Here is a 27,612-nt window from a genome sequence, read left to right as displayed (position 1 = left end):
TGTCACTAACATGTACTTCTGTGCCTCAATTTATCCATCTCTAAAATGAGGATATTATTATCTACTTCACAGGGATATTGTGAGGCTAAATTCATTAATGCTTTGAAATGATGCCACAGAACTGCTAACCATTAGTGTAATTGTCAAACTAGGCCTCCTGTTGAGAAGTATCAGTACAATGGCAGTTCCCACTGAGAGAGACTTCAGCACCTTTCACAGGCCTGAAGATACAGAAACTGTGATGAACACTGGTTAACTACATACATACTACATAGCATGCTTCTTAACAAGATAATCTTCTTTAGTAAAAATATAACTTTCTGTGCCATTGTAACTGATCAGTGAGGTTGTCCTTCAAAGGACAAAACCTCGCCACCTGAAACTTGGTTGATGTAAAACTTCATAGTTCCTCTGAAGTCAATGGGGCTATCCTGATTTTCACCGTCTCAGGATCCCACTTGTATTCTGTTCACGCTTTGTGACTTGATTTTGGCTGCATATATTTCCATTCTAAATCAATTTTTGGTCACTTCTCACCTACCAATCAAAAGAAAACCTCATTTGGGGCTGATACCAGGAATAGAAATTCCATACCTAAATGATGCTTTCTTGGTTGAGAAAGGAGAAGTAACTGAGAATGGGTTTAGAAAGGAAATTCCATCTCAGCCTTCTCTAGAGCTTTGCTGTAATGCTGTTCAGCAGTGAAGGAACATGACTTTCTGGCCCGAACCTTCTCAGCCCCTAGTTTTCAAACCATCGTCATGTGGTAGTCCTGTTATGAACAGAGGGGCTCTGTGGCTACAGAGAGGATTCAGGATTGTTGCTAAATGCTCTGTACAGTCTGTGCCATGACCCTCATGGTACGCTAGCTGCATCACAGAATTCCAGCCTGAGTGATCTCACAGGGCTCAGCTGGACCAAGGGAATTAGTGGAGATACATAGTGAACAAAACTGTCATAGCAAATCTAAGAGGGATGTTTATTCCATGGACCATTCAGCATTTTGAAGACAAAGAATTTGTATGCCACCCCCTTCTTTCCCCACACTCTTGTGCCAAGACGGGCGTCTCACATTAGGCAAATGAATAGCAGGTCTGTTTCAGCCACTGTGCTCTCCTAACCAGAGGAAGCAATATAGAGTCCCTGGGACTGCAGAGTCCCAAGCTATTGTGCGGTCTGCAGAAGGCTGAGGAAGAGACCTAAGGGCAAAAGAATGGCATCAGAAGGGGAAATCATCAACCTTCAAGTGAGTCCATCTTGGGGAATTACCAAGAGGGAAGTGGGAGGGTAGAGGGAGGCAGTATCAATTCCTGTCATTTACTCCTCTGTGTTGGTACTGTTTTGAAGCATCTTTGCTGAAATTTTCAGCCCCATTTGGAGAGAAGCTGATTGCAGGTTCATCTCAACACGCTGCTAATGAAAGGGCTTATTAGCTCCTTATTGGGAAGGAGACAAGATGAAAGAAGAGTTGCAGGATCTTACTAGAAAGAACTATTTTTGTGGAGAGAGTGAAACACCAGAGGTGGTTAGTGTCCAGGTCTGAGAGGGAAGCAGTGCGTATTTTACTAGCTGTAAGAGTTTGAGCTGTTCCCCTCCTCACAAAGCCCTTCTGTGTTTGGCAGAAAATGCTCCCAGTCTAGAGAGGAGGAAAAGAAATATATATAGCAAATGCTGAGAGAGAGCACAAGCCGGGCTTTCCTATGTGGGGTTGATAGAGAAACAAAACATACTGGTAAAGCTCCTTCAGTCCTATGTGTTTCTTTTTGCAGGTGTTTGTTTTTTAAGAAGGGTGTTTCTTTGGACTCAGTATGTCTTTTAGGAAAGGGCAACTCTCCAAGGGTTTGGAAAAAAGTTATTAGAGATTGAAATCAAACCCCCTGATTAGAAACATTTGCCAAATTTGGGAAAGTTCAGATTCACATCTGCACCTGGCAGCTGGCCCCTTCTCTAGAACTACTCCAAACATAGTCCTAGACTCAACTCCCAGTAGGGTGACCAGACAGCAAATGTGAAAAATCAAGATGGGGTGGGGGGTAATAGGAGCCTATATAAGAAAAAGACCCAAAAATTGGGACTGTCTCTATAAAATCGGGACATCTGGTCATCCTAACTCCCAGATTTGGGGAAGTTTGAACCAGTATCCAAACTTTGTAGTTGGCCTCCACCTTTAGAGTGGCCTAAGCCAAATTCTTAGAACTGAACAGAGAAAAACCTTAGGGAAGTTCAGATCTAGGTCAAAATCTCTAGAGACTATAATGCAAAGAATTGGCCTGTTGTTATGGAAATCATCAAAGGAGTAATGAAGAGGACTCATTCCCAGAATCCCAAAATTTGATAACAGGGAATGGCAGAACAATGAGAGTGACTGGCTGGGGCAGGGGCCTGATGCAGGCAGATTCACAAGGTCACTTCAGCAGTGGAATGAGATGCAGTGCAAGCTCTTAAAGGGCTGGAACGGGTGTCCTCAGATACAATAGGAGGAAAAAAGAGCAGTATTCAAAGGTAGCTTTGCCAAGTGGTGAAGCTGGATACTGCTACGGATGCTTCTGTTTGATCAGGAAAGAGAGAGGGGTGATCTTTTCCAAAACAAGGTAGAAAGGGTAAAGGCAGAGAGGTATACAAACCAGAATAATTGTAAAGGGAAACAGGTCAAGAAACATAAATTAAAGACAAGCCAAAACCCCTGCATCTGAATCTACCACAATTGGGAAAAATTCAGATTTGTATCTGAGTTTTGTGCATGAACCCAGCCTCCATAACAGGACAAAACAACCCCCTGGATCCAGATACTCCTGACATTCAGAAAAGTTTGGCTCTGCATTTAGATTTGAACCTTGCAGCTTGGGTCCATCTCTAGTGTGACTGAAGAGCTGTTAAGGATCACTTCAGTCAAGGGAGATAGTATGTGAGCAACTGAGAAGAGAGAGATGGTCTGAATTTCAAAACTAAACTTAACGTGTTTGTTTCTGAACCAGGCAAGGGCAGGATGTCATCCGCTTCTCTGCAAAATCCCACAAGACAGAATGTTTTCCTGAGATTCTCCTAATGACACCTCATGGGGATTTTGGTAAACCAGACTTCACAAAACTTAGGCAAATATTCATAGGTTCCTGCATACTTGTCACTAGGAAACCTCCTGGATGATACTGGCAAAGGAAAGAGAGCATTATGGATCATGTAGGTGAGGAAGTAGAGGGGTCCTTGGAGGGCCAGAGTGTAAAATAGCCTTAAAGGCAGAGCAAAAGAAGCAGGAGATGAAAGAGAGAAAAAAAAGAAGAGTGAGGGAAAGATAGTGTATACACTCTTTAATTAAAGACACTTTTGACAGTACCCCTTGGTTCTTTGTTCTGGCTAATAAAATGCAGGTGTCCACTCTGAAGTCCAACAGCTACAGCCCTGGAGACCCCTGCAGGTATAAGCACTGCACACTCTGGGGCAATCCCACAGCTGCTGCATGAATCTTTACCTGAAGGAACTACTGTATGCTATTACAGTAGTAGCCAAGAATTCTAACGTACATTTATATTGTTTTCATTTGGTTTTATTTTGTAGGCATTCTGTGCCTAAACGGCTGCTCACTGCCAACTAGAATTTTCATAGTGACTCACATTTAGAGGCTTTCCATTTGAGAAAAGAATTCAAAACTTATGATCCTTTAGCCTGCAATGGAGGAGGTATTTAAGATTATGAAGGCTCTAGTGAGAACTGATTGGTCTCCTCTTTTTTTAGCCTGTCCCATAACACGAGAACAAGAGCTCAGTAGATGAAGTTAACAGAATAAAAATAAATACTTTTTCTCTCAGCATGTAGTCAACCTGTGGAATTCACTGTGTCCTGGAGCAGGTCAGAGAGTTAAACATTGTAGCTAGCACTAAATAGGGGACAGGATAATTTTATGACCAATAACAACATTTGGAGTTATGCAAGCTACATGAGGCACTTTCAGATCTCCTACTTCAGCTAGTGGTATATGGACATCAGGAAGATTAGCCCTTCTGCCACCGAACAACACTATAAAATTGCTCAGGTACATTGAAAAGGATACCTGCCAACTGTCCCAGCGTAGGAGCCACAGCTGCTTTCCTAAAAGCAAAGTAGCTAGCATTTCCCACTCTCTTTGCCCCCCAAACTCTCCAAGTCCAGAGCACTTCTGTGGAGTTTATTTTTCAACTCCCACTTCTAGGCACACGTACAAAATATCAAACTACACACCGATCCTAAAATGAGACAAAACCTGAGTAAACAGATAAAACTATAACCCGAATTCAAAGGTGTATCTGTATTTTTCACCCCAACATCTCTATTTATGGCTTTCAGATTTTGCCAGCAATAGAAGCTTAATTTTTCTCTATAAAATACTTGGTATTGGCTGTTGACAGGAAGTCAGACTAGGTGGACCAGTTTTCTGATCTGTTATGGCAAATTCCAAGTTGAGATAACTGGGAGCTGAAACAGCATTTGGGATATTGACATAAACAAAACAAAACCCGTCACCAGGCAGCCCATCCTGCCTCAGAGTTGGTGTTTGATACCAAGGTGATGAGTCCATTAGAAATTAAGAGATTGGTGAAATGTATTAGAGTTAGTGAATACCACAAGATAATATCAGTGAATGTATGCTCCAATTCTGATTGGCCATTCAGTGAGATCATAGTTGCCACCTTATTATTTGTTATCCATATATATCTGTGCGAATGGGTTTGGATTCAAAGGGATGCTCACAGAATGAATGTTGTTCATATTCCTATGTGAACAATGATATTTGAAGATGACTGTTCTGTATTCACTTTTGTCAGTTTTTTAGATAGCTGTTCTTCTTAAAAAGTTCCAGTCATCCAATGCATGGGGCAGAAATGATACCTTGCAATCTAAGTGATCGATCACACAGTATAAATAAGAAAGAACGAACACATGAAGTGAGTAGTTTGAGAACACCCCATAGGCTGAAATTTGCTTGCATAAACAATTGAGTGATTACTTATGAATATCAAGTACATTTCCAGAAATCAGAATGGATTCATAAACAATTTGTAACCAGAAAAAAAAGAGTTAAATTCATTACATAATTTACTCCCAACTGGTAGTTTGATCAGATCTAGATTAAATAGATTTTAGACAGGCAGATTAATAGAATTTGCATGACTTAATGAGTGGCAGCTGGGACTTTTCTAAAACATTCACAAAATGAATGGAAAGTCCCACATAACTCATAAATTCTCTCTCCCACATCTCACTTTCACACTGTGCCTGATGAAGGAATGTAGTGGGTTTGTTCACAACTGGATGAGACTTCTGTTTATTCTTGTTTTTGTGGCTTCAAGTTTTGACCTCAGGCAGCGTCGTGATTACAAGTTCTCTGTCTGGGTACATAGTTGTCTGCTTCTTCTGCAGGAATAGCCAATTTGTGCTTTCTAGTGCTGCAGAGACTTTTACCCTCATTCATCAATTTCCAAGAAAAACACCTCTATCTCAATATAACGCTGTCCTTGGGAGCCAAAAAATCTTACTGTGTTATAGGTGAAACCGCATTATATCGAACTTTCTTTGATCTGCTGGAGCGTGCAGCCCCGCCCCCCTAGAGCACTGCTTTTCCACATTATATCTGAGTTCGTGTTATATCGGGTCACGTTATATCAGGGTAGAGGTGTATGATAATGTGATGTTATAGTCCAAGCAGTGTTCCTGTCCCAGAGGGCTTCAGTAATGTCATTTCGGCACCGGGCAGAATTATAATACTGTATTTTAATAATGATACTCTGCATTCATACAGATCCTTTCATGTGAAGATTCCAAGTGCTTTACAAACAGTAAGTAAGCCTCATAATATCCTTGGAAGGTAGGAAAGGATTATCCCTATTTTTCAGATGGACAAACTCAGCCACATAAGTGACTTATCTAACTGTATGCGGTAGTTATTCAATGGCAGAGAGAGGAATAGAGCCCAAGAGATCTCCTGTGCTCCCAACCTCTAACTATTAAATATCATTAACTCAAACTGTGAAATTTAGGGAATAAGAACAGATTGTATATAATGAAAAGTCTAGGGTAGGATGGAAGGAGTGTAGAGGGCTAGGGAGAAAATTCACTGTGAAAACACAGCTCTTCTAATGTAGTCAGCAAAACAAGAGATGTGAAATCTGATATCAGACTGGGGAAAGGGAAAGATCTTATGTCTGTTTCCCAAGTCATAGGGACTGTGATTCTGCACAGCACTATCCAGGCTATTCTCCAGGCTGCCTGTAACACTAATGCTAGAAGGCTTGGAGATGTGGTGCTAGCACATCGCTGTGGAGAATGGGATTTTTTTACAGCAGTACTAATTTGATCTTTGTTCTCGAATAACATTGTGATATTTCTCCTCACTCCTACAAATTCCTCCTGCTCCCCCTCTATTCCTCTCCCTGGCTGTGGACAGCAACTTTACTTAGAAAGGGAGAGGCACAATGGAAATTTTTCAAGCACAGTATTTTTTGGGGAGGGAGGAGGGGTCTTGAAAAAATTGAACCGGTGCTAAAGGAGATCTAGAAACTGAGAGCATTGTGGAATGTGATGTGTTCATACACACACACAGATTAGGGGCCAGATTCATCCATGGTGTAACTCCACTAAAATTAGAGGCCTTCAACAAGCATTAATTTGGTCCCAGGTGCTCCACCTCAGGGAGTTTTGATGAGAGAAAGGTATCAATATTTTAATGAATGTTATTGAGGAGTCTTATCCATGCTACTCATTCAGAAGCACAGGGCCACAATAGGGTTACAAATGTGAAAATATATACGGGAGTGGAAGATATTAATGGGTATTCTCCCATTATATGCAGAACACACTAAATACTGAATTAATCCTGCTGACTGTCTGTAATTCTCCCTGAAACAATGTGCATGAAGAGGGATCACTGGATACCTGATCTTCCCCCAAATGCCACATTCAGAGACCCCATCATACCATGTTCCCGGTCCTTCTAACCAAATGCTCTCCTTCATTCCCATTGTTAGATATACTGAAATATATATAGAAATACTGTTAGATGTATTTCACCTTTTATACACTGTGCACATGGGCTCCCTCATTGAGTGGATCGCTGCACAGCAGAGAATCTGGCCCTCTGTGTCCTGACATTGCGTGGAAATTGACAGTGCTGCATTACCCCAATACATCTTTTGCTAGGTATCAATGCAGAAACATTCTCTTCTTGTTTTGTCACCTCCCACATGCTAAGTGGAGGTGTTCTGCACTGTAATGTGATGGGAGATCCTCGAGGATACCTAACTGAAGGACGGAGTGGTGTTTAATGTTACAGTAGGTGGGACTTCTGATCATTTGTGGGCATCATAGAATCCATAGCATTCTTTGGAAGTTATATTGGGCCAGACCCTCAGCTGGTGTAAATTAGCATAGCCCTACTCAAATCAATGGAGTTTTGCGAATTTACATGACTTGGGGATCTGGCCCTGCTGTTCTGGCCAAAGTACAACAGGGGTAATTATGTTCTCCTACCTAAACTGCCTCTGCAGTTTCTGCTGGAAAACAGACTCTTGACTTCCAGTCTTTAACTGTTGTATAAGACTACTGTATGCTATTAAACAGTCACTCCACTTAACCCTAGGGGTGGATGGAGTGAATATCCTGTGTCAAGTTTGAAGATTAGTTTATAAAGTACTTTGTGATGAGAGTGCTACTGTACATGAAAACAAGATGTTATGTTTACTCTGTGCTGCCAAGCAACAGTTTGAATAATCCATGGCCTCACTCATGGGTAAGATTAGCATAATTCCTGCTACTACCAGGACCAGTATTAGAGGAGGAAAAAGTCAATGACTCAACACAAATGGTACCATGAACTTTCCCTCAGGTACAGTGAACTTTCCCTCTAGTGCCTGTAAAGGTCACTTGCCATGCTGTAAATTACTCAAGTGAGAGGAAACAGATTCTGAAGATTCTTAAACTTAAGCCATGCTGGTAATGAAGTCTGACTCTTGGCCCGCCTGAGTGGAGGACTGAGCAGGTGTAGCTGTTACATAAGCAATGTCCCTCTCTATGCAATGGAAAGGGCTAGTGATGAACAAGCCTCACAGGGTTTGGATGAAGATCCAAACATTGTATCTACGCAGGTTTCTAAAAGGTAATCTACCTCTCAGAGTGCCTTCAGGTGCCAAATCTGTCCTTAGGGTAACTCTACTGAAGTCAATGGAGTTACCTCAGGGATAAATTTAATCCCCTAAATCTGAAATTCATGGAACAGCAGGCTCTCTCAGGAGGTTGTGGATGCCTTCTTAGAACACCCTTCTTTATGGTTATTAAATATATATATTGCAGTACTGCCTAGAGACTTCAGCCAGATCAGGGCCTGATCATGCAAGGCACTGTACAAACATATAATATATGCACCAAAGAGTTTTTGTGAACCCTTTGCACAACGACCGGTGCAAGATCCCTTCTCAACTCTAACCAATATGGGGCACAAGATGACAAACTACAGCAGTTTAGTCTGTCCCTGTTCTACAGTATCAGACCCATGAGCCCAGTCCTGCTCCCATTATGTTTGTACAGCTCTGAGCACTCAGCCAGAGCTCATTATATAAAAATACTATCATCTGCTTCATTGCCTCACAAGTCCTCCTATCCCAGCCAGGATCCTGAAGTGAACAAACCTTTTCTGAACATTTCAGAACCACCAAAAACAGTTAGTTCAACTCTGGAACTAGAAATAGACAAAGGTTCTGGGAGTTTATTGTATAATAATCTGGAGTAATTTACCCACCCCTAAAGAGGACAAAGGTGCGGCTGAGTCATCACAATGCCTTGAGCCAGAGGGATTCCAGCAATGGATCATATCCAATGCTGCAGCATTCTCCAGGGTGAGCAAAAACAGTGCTTGTGGATGTTGTGGCATAGGGTGTTGAGACCCGATGAAGTGGGTATTCACCCGAGAAAGCTCATGCTCCAATAAGTCTGTTAGTCTATAAGGTGCCACAGGACCCTTTGCTGCTTTTAGGGCATTGATACTAAAATCAGCCAATAGGATGAATGAGATGGAAGCACATGCTTCTTTGTCAGCAGTGCTTTCTGTGGATAGGGGGACCCTGAAATGTTTGGAAGCATGCAGGGTGAGACACAATGAGTTTGGGGAATGAAAGCATTTTAAAAATAAAATATAAGTGTTTTTCTTTGTCTGTTATTAAAACTCACAAGAATGGAGGAGGAGGTAGTGGAGGGGGATGGAAAGCTTTGGAGAACCACAAAAACAGCAGGTGCATGGAAAGAGAGATGAGACACTCTGCGGCTGAAGGGCCAAGACAAACCCATGTGGTTCTTGGGGAGAGGAATGGGGATGCCAAGGGCCTTTGCATTGAGTGGTACCATTTTCACGCAGAAAGAGGCAGCAAGTCTGCACAGCTGCACCATGACCATGAACGAGGGGCAGCTTAGAAAAACAAGGTCAGCTGACAGGCGGAGTAAATAGGCATGGGGACAAAAACATCCCCTCTTCCCTGTGCTCTTCCCTCCAGCCCATCCTGGTTTGTTTGGCAGCTTTTGTAGGTCAGTGGCCTTTGGTATTTTATTGTTTAGTTTCAGAGACTCCGCCTCAGCACACGATAAGCGGGAGGCAGTCCAAAGCCACCTGGGAGCTCCCTTCCCTCAGAAGGGGCAAAGGAGAACACATGGCCTGTGAACTCCCCCACCCGCTCACAGGAAGGAACATTACATGGCTGACAGTCCAAATGCCAAACAGCGAATGAGCTCTTGATTTCTGCTTAACATCACAGGGCCAGTTGCATGCCTCTGAACTGAGGGCCAGCCTGTGGTAAAGTCCCCTTTAGGGAAGGGCTGGCCAACCTGAGCCTGAGAAGCAGCCAGAATTTACCAATGTACATTGCCAAAGAGCCACAGTAATAAGTCAGCTCCCACCCTCTAGCTGCCCCGCGGATCAGTGCCTCCTACCATCAGCTGTTTTGCATGCGCAGGAGGCTATATGGGGGAGAGGGAGGAGTGAGGGCATGGCAGGCTCAGCGAAAGGGTGAGAGTGGGGGCAAGGCCTGGAGCAGAGCCAGAGGTTGAGCAGTGAGTACCCCCTGGCACATTGGAAAGTTAGCATCTGAAGCTCCAGTCAGCGCCTATGCAAGGAGCCGCATATTAACCTCTGAAGAGCCACATGAGGCTCCAGAGCCACAGGTTGGACATCTCTGCCTTTAGGGGGTCTCACCCTCAGTACCAGCATGGAGTGTAGCTGTCTCTGTTTTTTTCCAGATGGAAAAGCAGCTCTCCTTAGGCTCCTCCATCCTCAGTGTATCCCTTAAGAGCTCCTCCGTGCTCCTGCTAGGCCACTACGCAGCCCCTGCCTCCATATACAGAGGCCTATGGTGCAACCCCACTGGACTCCTCATTATTCAGTGCCAGTCGGTATGAGTAGAAGAATGGGTTTTGTTCAGCATATAATCATAAGCCTAAGCATGGCTATGGTGATTTCGTGATCGTCCAGCTAAGATGATGAATTGCGATCTCAGAATAAAATAAAACAAATCTTCCCCAGAGCTGATGGTTTTTGCCAGTAGATGTGTCCTTTGTAACTTACAAACCAAAGCAGATTAGCCAGGATGGATAAGGAATGGTGTCCCTAGCCTCTGTTTGTCAGAGGATGGAGATGGATGGCAGGAGAGAGATCACTTGATCATTACCTGTTAGGTTTACTCCCTCTGGGGCACCTGGCATTGGCCACTGTTGGCAGACAGGATACTGGGCTGGATGGACCTTTGGTCTGACCCAGTATGGCTGTTCTTATGAATGACACGCCATATTGGTTTCCATGTCTTTCCCTAACGAGAACTGCACTTTATTGTCTACATCAGTCTGGACCTCTCCTCAGTTTCCATGTTCTCCCAGTTCCTAAGAATTGAGACGTTGTACCCATTCATCTTCCCAACTAGAGATCTATATGCTATGGTAATACAAATAATATATAATAATCATCACCTACCCTGCCATCTCAACAATTTAAACAAGAATTTAACTATCTTCATCTTTCTTCATGTCCTTCTTCTGAGAGCGAAACTCTTATGCTCGAACTGCCCCCGAGAGTGTGTAATCCTTTTACTAGAGCTTGTCTCAATTACACCAAGACCCCTTTTATAGTAGGTGTTATTTACATCCACTTTAATACCTCTTTACACTGTTAGAATGGTGTACAGTCACCTTAGTGCAACTGAAAATCAGGCTAATTTTTGGTGTGAGTCTCTGTGTTAGCACCTGTCCTCTACCCTTAGTTGGATCTCAGATGCCTAGACGGCATGCTGATGGGTGCTCTAGAATACATATTTAGATGGACAGCAAGTCTCGAAGTCCCTTCCTTCAGCACCAGCTTTTGTGCATCTTGCTTCCTTCCCTGCTAGAGCTGGGCCAATCCAGTTTTCACAGCTTCTGAAAGAGTGGCTAAATCTGCTGCAGTAGCCACTAGATCTAGGGGATGTAAGACAATCTTTCCGAAGACTGATGATGTCTCTCAGAAGTTGTGGTTTCTACACCTGCCTCTTCAAGAGAGGTGCTGGCTCTCATTCTCCATGGCCTAAATGCATAGCTGTGCAAAGTGGATGTCATGAGCTATCATTCTGATTCTGTAGCATTTTATCCCCACTTTGTGCAGGTGTTAAAGATGGCCGAAAGGGCAAGGCAAGAAAAAAAATCAGACCCATTGTGTTAATTTCAGCAAACAATCTGGACCAGAATTTTCAAATTTTGCCCCACAGCAAGGCCCCAAGATTGCTATTTAGGCACCTAAATAAAGGAAGTAGAGGGACCTGACAACCAAATCTGCAGCTCTCATGATCTCCAGTGAGAGCCAAGGGTGCTCAGAAACTGAAAAAATAGGCCACTTGTTTGGGTGCTTGATTCTGGATGTAGGGGCATAACTTGCAGCCAACATTTTCAAAGTTGTCTGGTTAAACTGGTCAGAGCTTGCTTTCTTGTCTGTAAAATGACGATAACATCACTTACCCGCCTCACAGGGAAGTGAAGAGCCTGAGAGTTCATATTTGTAAAGCATGTTGAGAACCTTAGCTAAAAAGCACTACCAAAGGGCTAACTATTATTATACAAAGTGCCTGCAAAAATCTGCCTGTGTGTATACCATCACGTACAGATGGAGATATGTCCACAAGTGCAGGATTTGTGCTGGTACAAAGGGTGCAGGGGTGTTTTTAGTGGCATATCCATTGGGTCCACATTTGAAAATATGGCTTGGGAGTCAAATGTGTATAAAAACATCTCTGGAAGGATGGGACGTTCCTGAATCATCTGTACCTCATAGCACTCACCAGCACTATCATTTTGGATAGCCCCCAGGCTGGGACTATGTAATAAGGAGTGTGAGAACTACGGCTACAGAAATCTGACACTAGTTTCTTTTTGCCTGGGAGAAGGATACACTCATGGACGCTGCAAGAGATTTGCATGTTAATGGCTACAGTTATAACTCATTGCAGCTTGTACACTGGGCAAGTCATAATTCCCTGTCATGTTACATAATGAAGTTGTGTGATGTTATAATTATGGTTGTAAAAGCATTTCTATCCCGAGCTCTTATATTCATGCACTTATAAAATTTTCCCCAAAATAAAGCCCTTTGGATTGAAATTTCTCATGCATATTCTCAGCTCAAAGGTAAATTGATTCTGGAAAGTTTTGTGAAATCCCATCAGTTGTTCTTGAGTGATCACAGCATGAAAAAAAGTTGTTGGGTTTTGGTTTCACCATTTAAAGATATTTTCAGGTTTTTTAATTTGCACACAGATATCACAAATACAGCATTTTTTTAAAGATCTCAAATTCATCACAAACTTTGTTCCTCTGAAAGAACTTGTTTTTCTTCAATAGAAATGAAAGTGAAAGTACTCACCCTCACTATACTGTGCCTTTGTGTTGAAAGGATTCCTATTCACAGGCAATAACACAGTGATGCTTTATTCTTCCATAGCACTTTTTATTCCAAGATCTCAAAGCTCTTTGAAAACATCAGTGAATTCAGCCTCACAATTCCCTTATGAAGTAGGAAGTCTTTTTATCCCCATTTTACTGATGGATAAACTGAGGCCCAGATGGATTAAATTACTTTCCCAAGATCACACAGAAAGTCAGTGGCAGAACTAGAAATGGAAGACAGGTCTTCTGTCACCTAGTCATGAGTTTTAAACAACATATAGTGTGATAGATTTTCTTAAATAAAGCAGTAGCACCAAGGAGGCAATCTGCTTTGAGCTTTGGGACATGGCTTGGGATTGATTAATATTTGGTGGTCCTGCTGACAGCATCAGTTTTTGAAAAAAATATTATTTTTTTAATCCATCACCATGGTATCTGGGCACCTCACAAAACTTAAAGTAAAATATTAATTGAAGATCTCAATGACAGGCTGAATATAGCACTATTCTGCTACCTGTAGCAGAAGCTTTACCAGTCAGCTGGGAAGCAAACGTAGGACTTGTCTACAGATAAAGTGCTGCAGCTGCAATACATCTGGTCAGCATAATAAAACCACCTCCATGAGAGGCAGTAGCTATGTGGCGGGAGAAGCTCTCTTGCCGACATAAGCACCTGTGTGGACAGCACTATGTCACTGTAACTTATGTCACTCAGGGGGGCGGTTTATTCACACCCCTGAGCGACATAAATTATGCTGACATAAGCTGTAGTGTAGAAGAGCTTTAGTAAATTGGAAAGGCACAGAGGTGTGTCTTGCACCTTTTTTGTGGCCAGATTCATGCTGAACCATATTTCTGCAGGGAGCAATTCCAAAGCCTTAGTATAACTGAGAATCAGGTCTCAAGCTGGGTAGGAAGGAAATCTTCCAAAGAATAACCAGTGCCCTCCCATCTTCCCAAGTCTGCAGACAGATGAAATTATAGCTATTTAAAAAGGTGTTGAATGCCCCCATCCATCTCACTACAACATAATGATGATTATTTAATTTACCACATTTATTTCACTGTTGATCATTTTACCATCTGGCTCCCTTGGGATAATGGGTAGAGGCCCTGTGCTGATTTGGCTGTTTGCTCCAACCCTCCTCCTTTGCCCCCCTCCCTCTCCCTCACAGTATCTTCACCTCAGCTTCTCTCCACACTAGTGACCGGCCCCTCTTGACCATCCCTCCCCTTCCCTGTCTCTCTCACCCTCCTTCCCTTTCTATGTAGCTGATCCCCTCCTAGGTAAACACAGCCAAAAAAATTTAATAATCATGGCACTAACATGACATTTGCCACATTATTCACTCTGCTTGTGTGTTTTATCCCTTCCCTGTGTCTCTCTTGCTGTGAGGGGGCACATAGGCCCCACATAGGCAGCAAGGGGATTAATGAGGCATCTAGGCTCACTCTGGCAATCAGAGGATTAAGGAGCGTCTGTTGGCCCAACTCTGCTACATCTGCAACACACGTCAGGCATGGAGAGGGGCATTAAAAGGAGGTGACATAGCTCAGCTCAAGGCTGAACAGGGAAGAGTGCACAGCTCTGCTTCGTCTTTGATGAAGGAAGCCTGGTTCAGCCAAGATCCTGAGACACTGCTACCTGGACAAGCCTCCTGCTGGATGGGACAACTAGACTCAGGAAGACTGATAAGAAAAGGACTAATTGAGACAAGCTCTGTGCAGAAGGGTGAGGTCTGCCAATGAATCCCGAGACTAGCCTGATTTTGAGTTCACTGGTTTTCCTTTCATGCTGGACCCTAATACCCCAGAAGAGGTACTTAAATCATGATCTGAGGACTTCAGTCATTCAGCCAGTCAGAGATTATGGGCCCATTGCAAGTGTGGGTGGGTGAGGTTCTCCGGCCTGCCACGTACAGGAAGTCAGACTAGATGATCAGGATGGACTCAAGTGTGCCATAGGCAAGCACCATAGCAATGGACCTGCAAGGAGCGATACTTAACTGTTGGGACCTGCAGCTGGGTGAGCTGCCCCATGATGGGCCACAGGAGGGGACTGCTTAGCAGCCTGGTTACACTTGTTCATTTAGATGAGGTTGCCTATTTGTTTCCTTGTACTCTCCCATCTATGGTCTCTTGCCATATACATTAGACTGTAAATCCTCTGGGGGCAGGAACTGTCTGTTCTGTTTGCACCTAGCACAATGGTATGTGACTGGGGCTTGGAGATGCTATGATAACACAGATTACAATAAAATGCCACTTGTGATATATGGAATCTATGGCCCTTCTTAAACAGAAGGCATTTAATAAAGAAAAACATAGAAATACAGACACAAAGAAAGGGATTTCCACACATGAACTCCAGATTTTTCTGGTTTGTTGACCAGGCACCGCACCCTGTTTGGAACTCTGTACAGCACAGCGAAACAGCTAGTGACTGAATAGTGTATTGCAAGTAAACAGAATACACCACCACTTTTTCTTTCTCTTGTTCAGACTAGCTTTGACCTCTGTCTTGATGTTCATGTGCTAGATTCTTGGGAGCTGGTGCTGGGCTGATTCCTTAGGCAGACCCCATTTTTGGCATGTAATTGTGAAATAGTTGCTTGAGGAATATACACCATTTCAGTCTCACTGGTGAGCTTTGTCAAAAGGCTTTTGCTGTGACGTGGTGGCTCCACATATATTTCTAAGGAATTTGGAGCTCTCACAAACTGTGGTTCTCCCTCTGGTGTTTGCTGTTCAGCTGCTCAGCAGCTTAACCTTTAAAAAACATTGTGAAGAGGATCATGGGTGCCAACTTCATGGGTGCTCCAGCGCTGGAGCACCCACAGGAAAAACCGAGCGGATGCTCGGCACTCACTGGTAGCCCCATTGATTAGCTCCTACCCTTCCCCCCCAAGTGCTTCCTGCACACTGACAGATCCTGCCAATCAGCTCCTCCCTCTCCCTCCCAGCGCCTCCTGCCCACTGGGAACCAATCAGCTGTTCAGCAGCGTTCAGGAGGTGCTGGGGGGGGGGAGTGGGAGCAAGAAGAGGCAGTGGAGGGAGCAGAATGGGGCAGGGTGGGAAGAGGAAGGGTGAGGATGGGGGGTTGGGGGAAAGGGTGGAATGGGGCCTGGAGTGGAGCAGGGGTCAAGAAGCCCCTGGGAACTGGGGAAGTCAGTGCCTCTAAAGTGTATTGATTACTTGTGAAAACTGTCAGCCTATTAAATCCTGGGAATGGTGAGCAAAGCCCACCAGAACAACAGAACCCCCCTTCACAAATGCGGGCAGGGCCTCAGAACTTAACTGAATAGAGAGACAAAGAATGAAAAAACAGGGCTAGGGTGCAATCTGTCTGTCTTCTGCGAAAGGCGGATGTGAGCCTACAGGAACAAAAGGCCCACCTCCCTTGGAGGAGGCATGGATCAGGAAACACAGGATCAGGAAACTACTAAATATAGGGGGCAATGAATGACAAAACAGGGACATGGAGTGAGGGTTGGGTAGACCTGGAGACTGAAATTCTCTATCCACAGAAAAGGGACAGCACAGACTTCCCCATGATACCCTGCCAATCAGCCACTAGCCTGAGCTGGAGGGACTCTATCAAGAGTGGGAGGTTAATTTAGTCTGAGCCTGCTGCAACAAAGGGTACAGTTAGCACCAACTGTGCTGTGGATGATGTTACAGAAGTGCTCTATGTCTGTATCTTTACACGGAGCTCCTAATAACCACTAGGGGCTGGACTCATTTTGCAAAGGCCACTGAAGAACAGATAGCAACAGCTCTTGGTGACTACCGGCTTGAACCCGTTTTCAGTGTGATGTAGACTTAAATGGCTCAGGAACCCATTACCAGCCCGCTGAGATATCTCTGGCAATGAACCTCAAAGCACACTTCAGAGCTGCTGAGCTCAGTCAGCATTATAAGATTCACTCTCCGTGCAAGTTGAGTGGGAAAACAGTGATTTGCTGGGAACTAGTAATGGGGGAACAGTCTCAGAACTCTGGGAGTGGGACCACTGTGTTGGTGAGTTCAGGTGTTTACAACTCGGGTGGGGCAATGCTGATTTTAATAGGTCATTTTAAATCATTTCCTGTTGGCTCATTCCCACAATGTATAAACTGCAACTTTATATCTCCCATGGGAGAAGCTGACTCAGCCACTTGGCTGGCTGCAGAGAAAGGTGTTTGTCTAGCAGATTAATACACCCATGACAACCCATGGCAAAAAGCAGAGAAGAGATGCACCACCACTTGGGCACGTATAAGAGAAATCTACTTCTCTTTACTGTTATCTGAGCATAATTCACTTTCTTATCTGGTTCACTCCCTCTATTTTCTCCCTGTCTGATGAGAATTGGTTTCTCACTGGGCTAAGAGTAAGCAACATCCTGTCTATCTATTAGTAATGTGCCCAGCCCATTGTACCTGCACCCTAAAATGGCTTCTACTTTTGCTTACTTTATTAAATGCCATAGACATATTAAAAAGGGAAATGCACATGCTAAACTCAGACTGGTTAAAATGGTTAAGTGGGAGCAATGAGCCCTAGGTTCTACTCCATACTCTGCCATTGATCATGTCACTTAATTGTTTTGTGTCTCAATTTACTGTGTGCATGTTTGGGTACGTCTACATTATAATCAGAGGACAGATTGCAACTTGGATAGACATGCTTAAAGATAGCTTTAATAGCTAGCACAAATACCAATAACAGGGGGAAGATGCAGTGGCACAGATGTTGGCATGGGCTAGCAACACCAATAGGTACCCAGGATTCTGGGCAGGTCTGTGCAGCCTGTGCTGCTGCATCTTTGCCACTATTTTCAGAAGTGCCTGCATGAACTGCAAACCACACGTCCAATTCCAAGGTAGGCATATCCTAAGTGTGTGTGCATGTACTGATAAAGAGTTTTGTGATCTTCAAATGAAAGGCACTATACATGTCCAAAGTGTAAGTCTGCTAGAGAAGCTCAGTATGCTGTGTTCCACTTTAACTGTTTTCAGATTCTGTTCCCTGCATACACTTCGCTGGGATAACCAGACAAAGTTTCTTATTATCTGTCCAATCCTTACACCTTCTGAAGCAGATTCACTGATACTACTTGAGGAAGGAGACCTAGGGGAGGAAAGTCCTCCTTAACACAGGGCAAACACAAAGACTGAAGGGATTCTGGGATTTACTGATCACAGCTTTCTTCCGGGAAGATTTGTCTTACTCCTGGAGGGATTCTGCGGGACTGCCCGCAGGAAACACACACACCTCCGCAGATTTCCTGTGTTTCCCTGCAGAAAATGGCAGGGAAGCAAAGGGAAGCCACGCTGGGGGAGGGACCCGCGGGGACAGTTTTTTGGGGGGAATTGCCCCCTCCAAACAGAGGTGAGGCAAACAACGTTACATGCCACTGCCCCCCCCCCCCCTTCTGCTAGCGCAGAGCAGCTCTGCTGAAGGACGCTGTGTCTCAGCTCGGCTGACTCTGCAGCTGAATGCTGCCTCCTGGGTCCTAGTGCCAGTCGATCTCCCCTTCCGTGTGCTGGGACCCTTCCTGTTTTCTATTCTGTGCAACAGTGAGTGCCCACGGTGGGGCTGGGTAAGTGGGTGTGAGGGGAAGAGACAGTGGGGAAGAAAGGGCATGGAATAGGGCAGGGGAAGGGGAATGTGGGAGTGAGGGGAGGGGGATGGAGAAGAAAAGGGGATAGGAGAATAGCAGGGGGAAGTGGGAGCCCGGCATACAGTGTCCCCTCGGCAGCAGCTGAGGCTCCCCTATTAATCAGGCCCATAGAACCCTCAACCTGACAAATCCTACCCCCCTACACCTGGACCCCTACAGTGAGTCTCCTCCAGGCTCCTCCCCCCACCACTGATCCCCAACCAGCCGCACCTGGATCCCCACCCCATCAAGTCCCACTCCCCCAGCACCTGGACCCACACTGACCCCCTGCTGAGCCCCATCTCCCCACACCCAGCCCCCTCTCCTGAGCCCCAACCATCTTCACCTGGATCCTCTGCAGAGTCTCATTGCCCCTGCACCCGGAACCCTCCAAAGAGCCTTTACATCCAGATCTCCCACTGAGCCACCTGTACCCAGATTTCCCCACACAGAAACGGCTCATTCTACACCTGTATCCCCCCACACTAAGTCCCTCCACACTTGGATCCTGCTGGGCTGAGCCTGCATACTCACACCTGGTGTGCCTGGGGCGGAGGGGCGGGGCCCCAGGGTGTTTCTGAGGCAGGCCCAGCCCTTGCACTGTCAGGGTCGGGTGCATTCTCACTGCCGAGTCTCGAGTCTCGGTACCAGGGGAGGTGACGGTTTCAGAGTGATCTCCTACCTCAGTGCAGCCAGTGGCCTGTGCTCCTCACTGGCCATGCTGGAGCCACATTTATTTACTGACAAATAACATTTGCAGAATTTTTCAGAATTTTAAAATATTGTGTGCATAATTTTTAATTTTTGGCACATAATTTTTAGGCACAGAGTTCCCTCAGGAGTATAATGTGTATACCATGAGGCCTATTCTCCTCTCAATACACTGGGGATGGAGGATATACCGTTGTGACTTCTGAAGCTAGTCTCTCTGGACAAAAAGCTCTGGGACTATTAGATTAGCTACCGAGCAGCCTTTGGTCTGATTTTCACCCGGGGTAACTCTTGCACTTCTAGTCAGCACTAATATACCATAGTCTGGGAACAGAGAGAGGGCCATGTTAGGTGGATGAGGGCTGCTGTTTCTCAAGGGTGAAGGTATTAGGCAGGTTGGTACATGCTAATTTTGCAAAGCTGTAAATAGGGAGATGTATAGGAAGATGAATGGGGCAAACCTTTTAATAACAGCTAAATACACAAGGTTGGCAGAGTTAAGAGCCTCAAATAGGCTTTGGAAAGAATTATTTAGCATATTTTTTTTTCAGAATATGCTTGACTTGGTCAGAAGGATCAACACATGCATGAATATTTGGTGCCAGATTCAAAGACAGAGGAGAACAAGGGTGACAATTCTACTAAACAAATATCCTCCCGAGCAGGGGTGTCCAGCATCTATGGAGGAATGTAGAGTTAGGAAGATGGATTATTGGAAATTATATTCTAATTTACTGAGGGAAGGGAACTTCTTTCCATACCCCCTTCTCTAATGGAGTATCATCTCCACTGCAGAAATGTTCCTATATTTAGGAATGCCATACACAACATGATGGAAGGATGCCTATGGTAATAGCAACAAGAAACGAACCTGCATGCACTTTTAGCTTGGAAGGGTGAGTCGAGGGGTGGGAGGAGTGGGAGAAGGGCAGCACAAAGCAGCTTCATGAGACCCTGTGCAACTTATAGGAAGTAAAGCTTATGGGACATGCAACACGGTGAGATGTAGATACCCTGAGACAAAGAGAATTACTGCAAAATAGCAAACCGTGGGGGAATTACTGGCACCTTTGCCTTTGCCTCCCCTGCCTTTGTGTCTGGACTTGTGTATCTAACTAGATGTGCTATTGAGCAATAGGAGAGCAGGAGTACTGACTTCTTTGAGGATCTCAAGATAACCCTGAGGCAAAATGTCTGCTCCAGATTCAGACTTCCTATCGCGTCCCTTGCCACCCACCCAACCCCCTACTCCCAAAAAATTCAACAAGTTATTTGGATCCAAAGTTTTGTTCAACCCATTCTAATAACTAGCTTTTGCTGCAAAATTTGGGTTCTGGTTCTGAAATTCACCAGAAATCAGAGGCATTTGTTTTGCACTGACACGCTCCCCTCCAACTGCCCCCCTTGTACAGACTCAATAGAGGATGGATGTCAGATATATTAACAAATGCATACCAGTTTCTGAGTGTTCCTGTTTGTTTCCTTTGTCCTGCCTTGGTGACTGAAATTTAAGTGCTTTCTAGGCTTCAAGGAATTGCATATTATGTAATGATAATGTTCTAGTTGATAGGCATTCCCTTCGACATCCCAGCTCACAGGGACTTGCTCCCTTAACTCAGACTTTCCCCCTGCCTTGCACTAAGTTCTCATTTGCTATACTCACTCATGCAGCCAGGCCCAGCCCACAACATTTTGGCATGTGAGGTGGGGAGCTCAAATGATGCCCCTTCACTTGGGTCAAAACTTTGAAAAGTCTCAATTCTGCCTTCTTCCTGTTCTCCTCCTCTCATGGTACTGCTCTGCTACCTACCCCAATAAAGGAGAACTAACAACTTAAAATGCCTTGTTCAAAAATTTGAAGTAACACTCAACTTTCAAATGCCTGAACAGCAAATGTAACTTTTTTTGTCTGCATAATGAACACTGGCATTTTTATCTGTTTGAATAATCAAAGTGGTGCGTTCCCTGCCTTCTTGGTTGCAAAGATCTGAACTGCTTCCTGCTGATGGTCCACAGTCTGGGCCAGCTCATGCTTTGTTGAGATGATTGCAAGGCTGACCAGCTTCTCCTGTGTCATTGTGGAGCATAGATGCATTTTTATTAACTTCAACTTGGAGAAGCTGTGTTCTCCACTGGCAACTGTTACAGGAAGTGTTAGAAGTATGCACAGAGCAACAAAAACATTTGGAAAGAGGGTGGTCATCTTTTTTGTGCACATATATTCCAGAACAGCCTTTGGAGTTGATCCTGCTGAAGGTATCTCGAAAGGGCTTTCAGTTCATCACCTAATCATTCGCATCAATATTGCGCATGTCATCATGTGTCAACGCTGTCTGTAGTGCCCTGCATTATTGGTGTAGGTCTTCAGGTATAGTGAGGAGTTTTGAAATATCGTACAAAATCCCAAATATACTGCTGTGTTCCTTGGGCTGCATGAAACGTTCTTCAATTGACTGTATTGCACAATCTAGCATCTGGTTAAAGAATTCAACTTTGAATTGTTGTTTGGGGTCTCTTATGGGATTATCCCATGCCTCGTAATCAAAATGCCATCTTCTTCGGTGACTCTCGTATTCTCGAATGGGTGGGAAAATAACTTCAGTGTGAAGTTCCTCTGCCAACTTCTGTGCACTCTTCAGAACATTTTGAAATCCCTTATCTGACTGATAAGACTGCCGGTATGACTTTACTTTGTCCAGTTGTTCCACTGCTCCAGATATATCAACGTCAACACCTTGGAGTTGGAAACTATAACATTTATTTCAAACAGTATGTCATGCCACAACAATAAGCCACACAGAAATTTGAAGTTATGTATGTTTCTGGTGATTCCATTTCCCTCTGCCGCTGTTCTCCCATGAACAATTCCTGTATAGCATTATCCTCCATAATGGCAACCATGGCATCATCGAACTTTCCAATTTGGTGTTTGATAGGCTTTATCGCCTCCACTCGACTTTCGCATTGTGTGGCACTCAGTGGTTTCAGTGTCAGAGAGGATGTTCTCAGATGTTGCTTCAAAATTTGTCATTAATTAGTTGATGCAGAGAAAAATACACAGATGCTCTGAATTACATTAAAAAATTCAGCAGCCTCACTAGAAGCTGATGCTGCATCACTGAGCACCAAGTTCAGTGAATGAGAACTGCATGGGACAAAAAAAGCTTGAGGGTTTAACTCTCAGAGCCATGTCTGCATTCCTCTGTTCTTTCCTCTCATGCTGCCACCATTATCGTACCCCTGACCTCTCATGTCAGCTATTGCAATTCCCGTATCTTTCAGCTTTTTAAGAAGCACATTTGTCATACCAGCTCCTGTTTATTATTCAATGTCAATACATTCTAGAAAATGCTCTCTGACAATCACCATTGCAGGGATATTTTCACTAGGTTCTGTTGTTCTTACAAAACACACCATTAAAGTCATTTGTTCCATATTGCTGATGTCAGGTGTGCAGTTCAGAATAACAGAGTAATATCTTGCCGACTTCAGAACTGCCATAATCTTCTGTTTGACTTTTATTGCCAGTAACTGTATGATCTCATTTTGAATTGTTTTTCCAAGGTAGTGGTGTGTGTACATTTCTTGGGTGGTGACTCTTCTTAGATGCTCCCGGCGTACAGCATCAAACTCAGCCCTCAGCTCCATAATTTTAAGGAAGTTTCTATTGTTTGGCACATACAGCTGATCTGAAGTGCCACGCAGTGCTAGGTTTTGGGTAGTAAGCATTCTCACAACGAAAATGAGCCTTTTCAGAACATTTTGCCGGTAAAGAGACTCTGATGTAATCTTCTCTTGATGCTGATCATCTATGGTGGCCTTTAACCGTAGTCTCATCTCAAGCTCTTTCCACCTATGGAATGTTCTCTGGTGATTTGCTGCCTTCTCATGGCATGCCAGATTTCTAGCCAGATTTTTCCAGTCCTTTGTTCCTGTAGAACCCAATGTGGCTGGAACATTAGACTGGAAGAGTTTGCAACAAAAACAGTATGCAGCATTCTGGGTTTTTAAGTACATAAGCCATGGCTTCTCCACTTTGTCATCATTGGGGATTTTGTGCCAGTAATGTGTTTGATGGAAACTTTTATGTTCATTGTTTTGGGGGAACATGAAGTTTTTCACTTACTGGGCCCATGCAGTACAAGGAAGTCCCTCAGGCTACTGCTCAAGTGGGTCCACAGTCCTGTATCATCTAGACTTAAGGAACTAAACTCAGCAGGAACTGTTTCTTGCGCCTCCACTACACTCTTCTCTGATCTACACTTTTCTTCAGGAATGTGCATAGTTACATCCATTTGAGATGGAGATATGGATGCTGCAATAGCTGCCAGGTCACCTACACTCTGACTAACTGGAAGATAAGGCATCTCCTCACCACTCACATCCTCACTGGGGCTGGAAGACTCAACGTGAACATCCGTGTCTATGTATCTCAGGGAGAGCTCCTCCCTGCTTAGATAGAAAAGCTTCCTTTGTTTTCTTTCTTTTTCTGAATGCTGCCCCAGAGGGACGTTTTCTTCTTTCACTCATGACTGCTGTTCTGTGCCAGCTCTAGTGGCTCTCAACACTCAATTGAAGGGGACAAATAAGCAGGCTGGTAGCAGAGCCTGAGTGAGGGAAGATATCAGGGTCTTAAGGGCCTAGCTGGCTCCTACTACTTTAGTTGACTGCCTGTTCTCCTCAAGTGGGTTCAGGGAAGCAGCAGGAAACAGGAAGCTTCCTGAGAAGATGGTGTTAATCAGTGCAAGCTTCTGGGGTGCTAGAGAGGTACATAAGTGGCTCCTCCTCCTCTCTCTCCCTGCAGCTCCTGCTGCTTTCTGTTATTCCCTCTCCCCTTTTCTCCTGCCTGCCTCTTCCGTCTCTTGTGCCCTCCTTCCTCCAGCACAGCACTCCACCATCTCTGTGCATGTAGAGCAGAGAGAAGACATATGCTCCAGCAGCACACACAATTTCCTACACTCTGGGTCCTAGTGGTGCCCACCCCCACAGTCTGGCAACTGAGGCTGCCACCTCAGTTCTCATGGTAAGCCCAGCCCTGCAGGCAGCATAGCCCAAAACAGCCCTGGAAAAGGTCAACAAAAATGACTGCTGCAAAACAAAGTCCTTACTGAGAGAGCACGGGGATCTCACTGATTTCAGGGTCTATTGTGCAACAGCTCCCATTGCACACCTATCAGCCTCCCAAGGTCAGTTCTTTAGTATTCAACCTCTCCACAGTATTTAGAGTTCACTGTGAAATCATGGGCCTGATTCTCCACCAGTTTGCCCTTTCACACTTGTGCAAAATTGGATGTAAAATACTACCAAACCAGAATTTCCCACTCATTTACATCAGTGTTAGCATTTTAAACCCACTTGGCACAGGTATTTATTTTTTAAAACACCCTAGTAGCAAGATGGGGAGGGGGGGAACAGGCTAAACTCTAAATGTGGCACCTGAACTACAAAAGGAAGGGGGCTGACATTGATCTAATTTGAGAACTCAATTCAAGGACACATGAGAAAACAGTAAATTTAGAGAGGATACCTAGGAATAGTTGTTGAAAGATTCAGAGGGTGTTCCTTTTGGCAGGACATCAGGTTCAAACAACAAGCACTGAGCTAACAATAACAATAATACTTTCTACACATAGGTAGTGCCTTTCATTTAAGGACCACAAGGGCTTTTACAAACAATTAATGACAAGTTCTGGAAGAAAGCGGAATACAGACTGTTGATAATTTGGTAGGTGCCACAGATTCACTGATGTTGAAAAGTGGGCTTTTACATACATCTGGCGTTAGAGGAGATGGGGTCCCCATGTTAGTATTTGTGTGAAGGCCTTGTGAGCATTCTTTGTAGTAGACTTGGGTAAACTTAATAGGTTAGTATTTTATTTTTTCAATAACCCAGATGCCTGACTGGTTACATGCAAAAATGTGTGTAATCAGGTAACCATGCAAGCAAAAGATTAAACTGCATGTACTAGAGAGGCATTCGGTACTTGCAGTACAACGACCTGGTTTTGAATATGCATTTTCATATACTGCGCTTGCAGTTGCCTGCATGCAGATTTATGTATGTTTTCTGGGATGAATTCAGTGACTTGTTTTTGAAAAATATCCATATGAACATATGAAAGGAGAGAGAGGCCCAAACTGAAACCTTATCTCTAAGTACGCCCAGACTCTGAATCCAGACTCAAACTTTGCAGTTTAGGACTATCTCTGCTAGAAAGCAGCTCTAGCCTGTGCTACTTGCCTTTTCATAAGAACAAAAAAACATGGCCATCCTTAACACACCTCCACTGGCTTCTTGTCCCTTTCAAGATGTTCCTCTGTTTTTAAAAACTTCCAAGGACTTGCTCCATCCTACCTCAATCATGTTGGGCCAAATACATATGGGAGTCTATGGCAGTCTAAGATAGTGTACAGTTACACCTTCTTTCAGGCCATTAGGCACAAATTACACCATGCGGCTTGTCTACATAGCACTTTATTACAAGCCAGAGTGTGAAGCTACAGTGTACCAGTTTGCCACACAGTAACGTCCCATGCGGACACTGCAACAGCATACTGAATATCCTGGAGTGTGGCGTAAGCCTTTAGAGTACCCCGTGATTTTGGCACCGTATCTCTTGCTTTCTCTCCTCATTCACCACAGTCCTTATTTCTGTCTCTTAACACAGTCTCATCATATTTCACACAGCAAGAGCTGATGATAAAGTGCCAGAGCCTTGTGACTTGTGCCCCTAAATCACTTAGCCACTTTTGAAATCTCCACCCAGAATCTGCATAAAAGAAGCTGCACAATGTGAGATATTTCTCTGTATTGCATTGTGGTAATACAGAGGCTCCCTGGGTTATGCAAGACCCGACTTACGAAAATTCATACTTATGGGAAAAGTTCCATAAACCAGAAATAGGATTTTTGAGTTGTGGAAACTTTTGCATAATGTACAGATATACATCTCCAACTTACTCAAAATTTGAGTTACGGAAGACTTTCTGGAACGGAACAATTGTGTAAGTTGGGGAGGGGGTCTGTAACTCTGAAGACTATGGCATGGTAATCAGTTTGAGGCATGAGTAACAGAGAGAATGAAAATCAGAGCCGTGCGGATTTCACAAAACTATTCACTTTGTTTATGGTTTAATTGCTTTTATGTGGATGATTGAACCTTTTTTTCTCTTGGTATTTGGAGTAACAGTCAGGGCTGTTACCAGGGCAAGTGGGGCAGCCACTCAAGGTGCAAAAATGTCCCATTCCCCCCAGGAGCTGGTGGATTGAAAGCTGCCTGGCCCACTCAAGCTCCTGGCTCTACATGCTATGGGAGCTGGTGTGCTGGCTGGCTGCCTACCAGCCCTCCCTGTCCTGCTTCCCAAGCCTGGCTGCCTCTGCACTGCCAGGCACTCCCCAGGCAGGGTGGATGGCACGGCTCCGAGCTGCTCCTCAGTGTGCTCTTGCCTCTTCTCCAAAGGAGCCCAGCGCTGATCGGCAATGCCCACTGGAGCTGGCCCCTGCCTGCCAAACCCGGCTGCCATGAGACGCTCCCTGAGGTGCTCGCTTGCTGCTGCCCTGGTGCTCCTGGTTCTGCTGCTGCTCCTCAGCCCAGAGGTGACACACAGGGCAGTCATGTGGCTTATTCACACCCCTGAGCGACACAAGTTATACCGACGTACATGGCAGTGTAGACATAGCCAGAGTCTGGAAGTGAATTAGCAAATAACTGCTTTAGTGGGAAGCTAAATTCAACTATTAGAGCAGGAGAAAGAAAAGACCGTCACCACTGTCTGTGTCATTCACTAGAGAAGCTTCTGCAGCCTCCTGTCTTAGAATCTTAAGGAAGATTTTATGCTCAGGTATCAAGATATATTTTCTACTATACAGGTGTTCATGGAATCCCATTACTCCAGACAATATACCTAAAGCCTGTTTATTTGAGTATAAATCCTTTCAGATCTTATCCATCTGTGTGACTCATACTCACTGGGCTTCTCTCTGTCATCGGGCACTCTGTGAGCAATCACAGCTTCTACTTCAACTGGGGAGACATCCCAAGCCAAGATTACAGGTACAGTGTGTGCCCGAAGGTATTGACACCTGGGCAAGTGGCTAAGCCTGCTTCTCTGCACCCAATGGTTTTTGCAGTTTGTGACTCCATAGAAAGCACTCAGCATCTCACTTGCAGGATTGGGCTCTGATCAACAGCACATTCAGACAATGACATACAGCAGTTTTGAGAGAGCGAGAGAGAGGGAACACTGTCCCATGATTATTTTCCCCATGCTGTATAAAACATCTGCCCAAATGCTTACCAGTTAGGTACACACAAAATGAATTTTTCCATGGTCGTTTGCAAAAGC

The 27,612-nt window shown here is 44.4% G+C and overlaps 1 protein-coding gene across 1 annotated transcript in view; it reads left to right on the top strand.

The window, feature by feature from the left end:
* Positions 1–1,131: 1,131 nt before the first annotated feature.
* NINJ2 (ninjurin 2) overlaps positions 1,132–27,612 on the top strand; it is a 75,435-nt gene continuing 48,954 nt past the window's right edge. The window contains exon 1 of the mRNA XM_032796735.2: positions 1,132–1,246. Coding sequence (XP_032652626.1) covers positions 1,214–1,246 — 33 coding nt within the window. The 5' untranslated portion in view covers positions 1,132–1,213. The remainder of the gene's footprint in view (positions 1,247–27,612) is intronic.

Source organism: Chelonoidis abingdonii, chromosome 1 (genome assembly GCF_003597395.2).
Source record: "Chelonoidis abingdonii isolate Lonesome George chromosome 1, CheloAbing_2.0, whole genome shotgun sequence".
Lineage (NCBI taxonomy): Eukaryota > Metazoa > Chordata > Testudines > Testudinidae > Chelonoidis > Chelonoidis abingdonii.
This window is presented reverse-complemented; position numbering and strand designations above follow the sequence as displayed.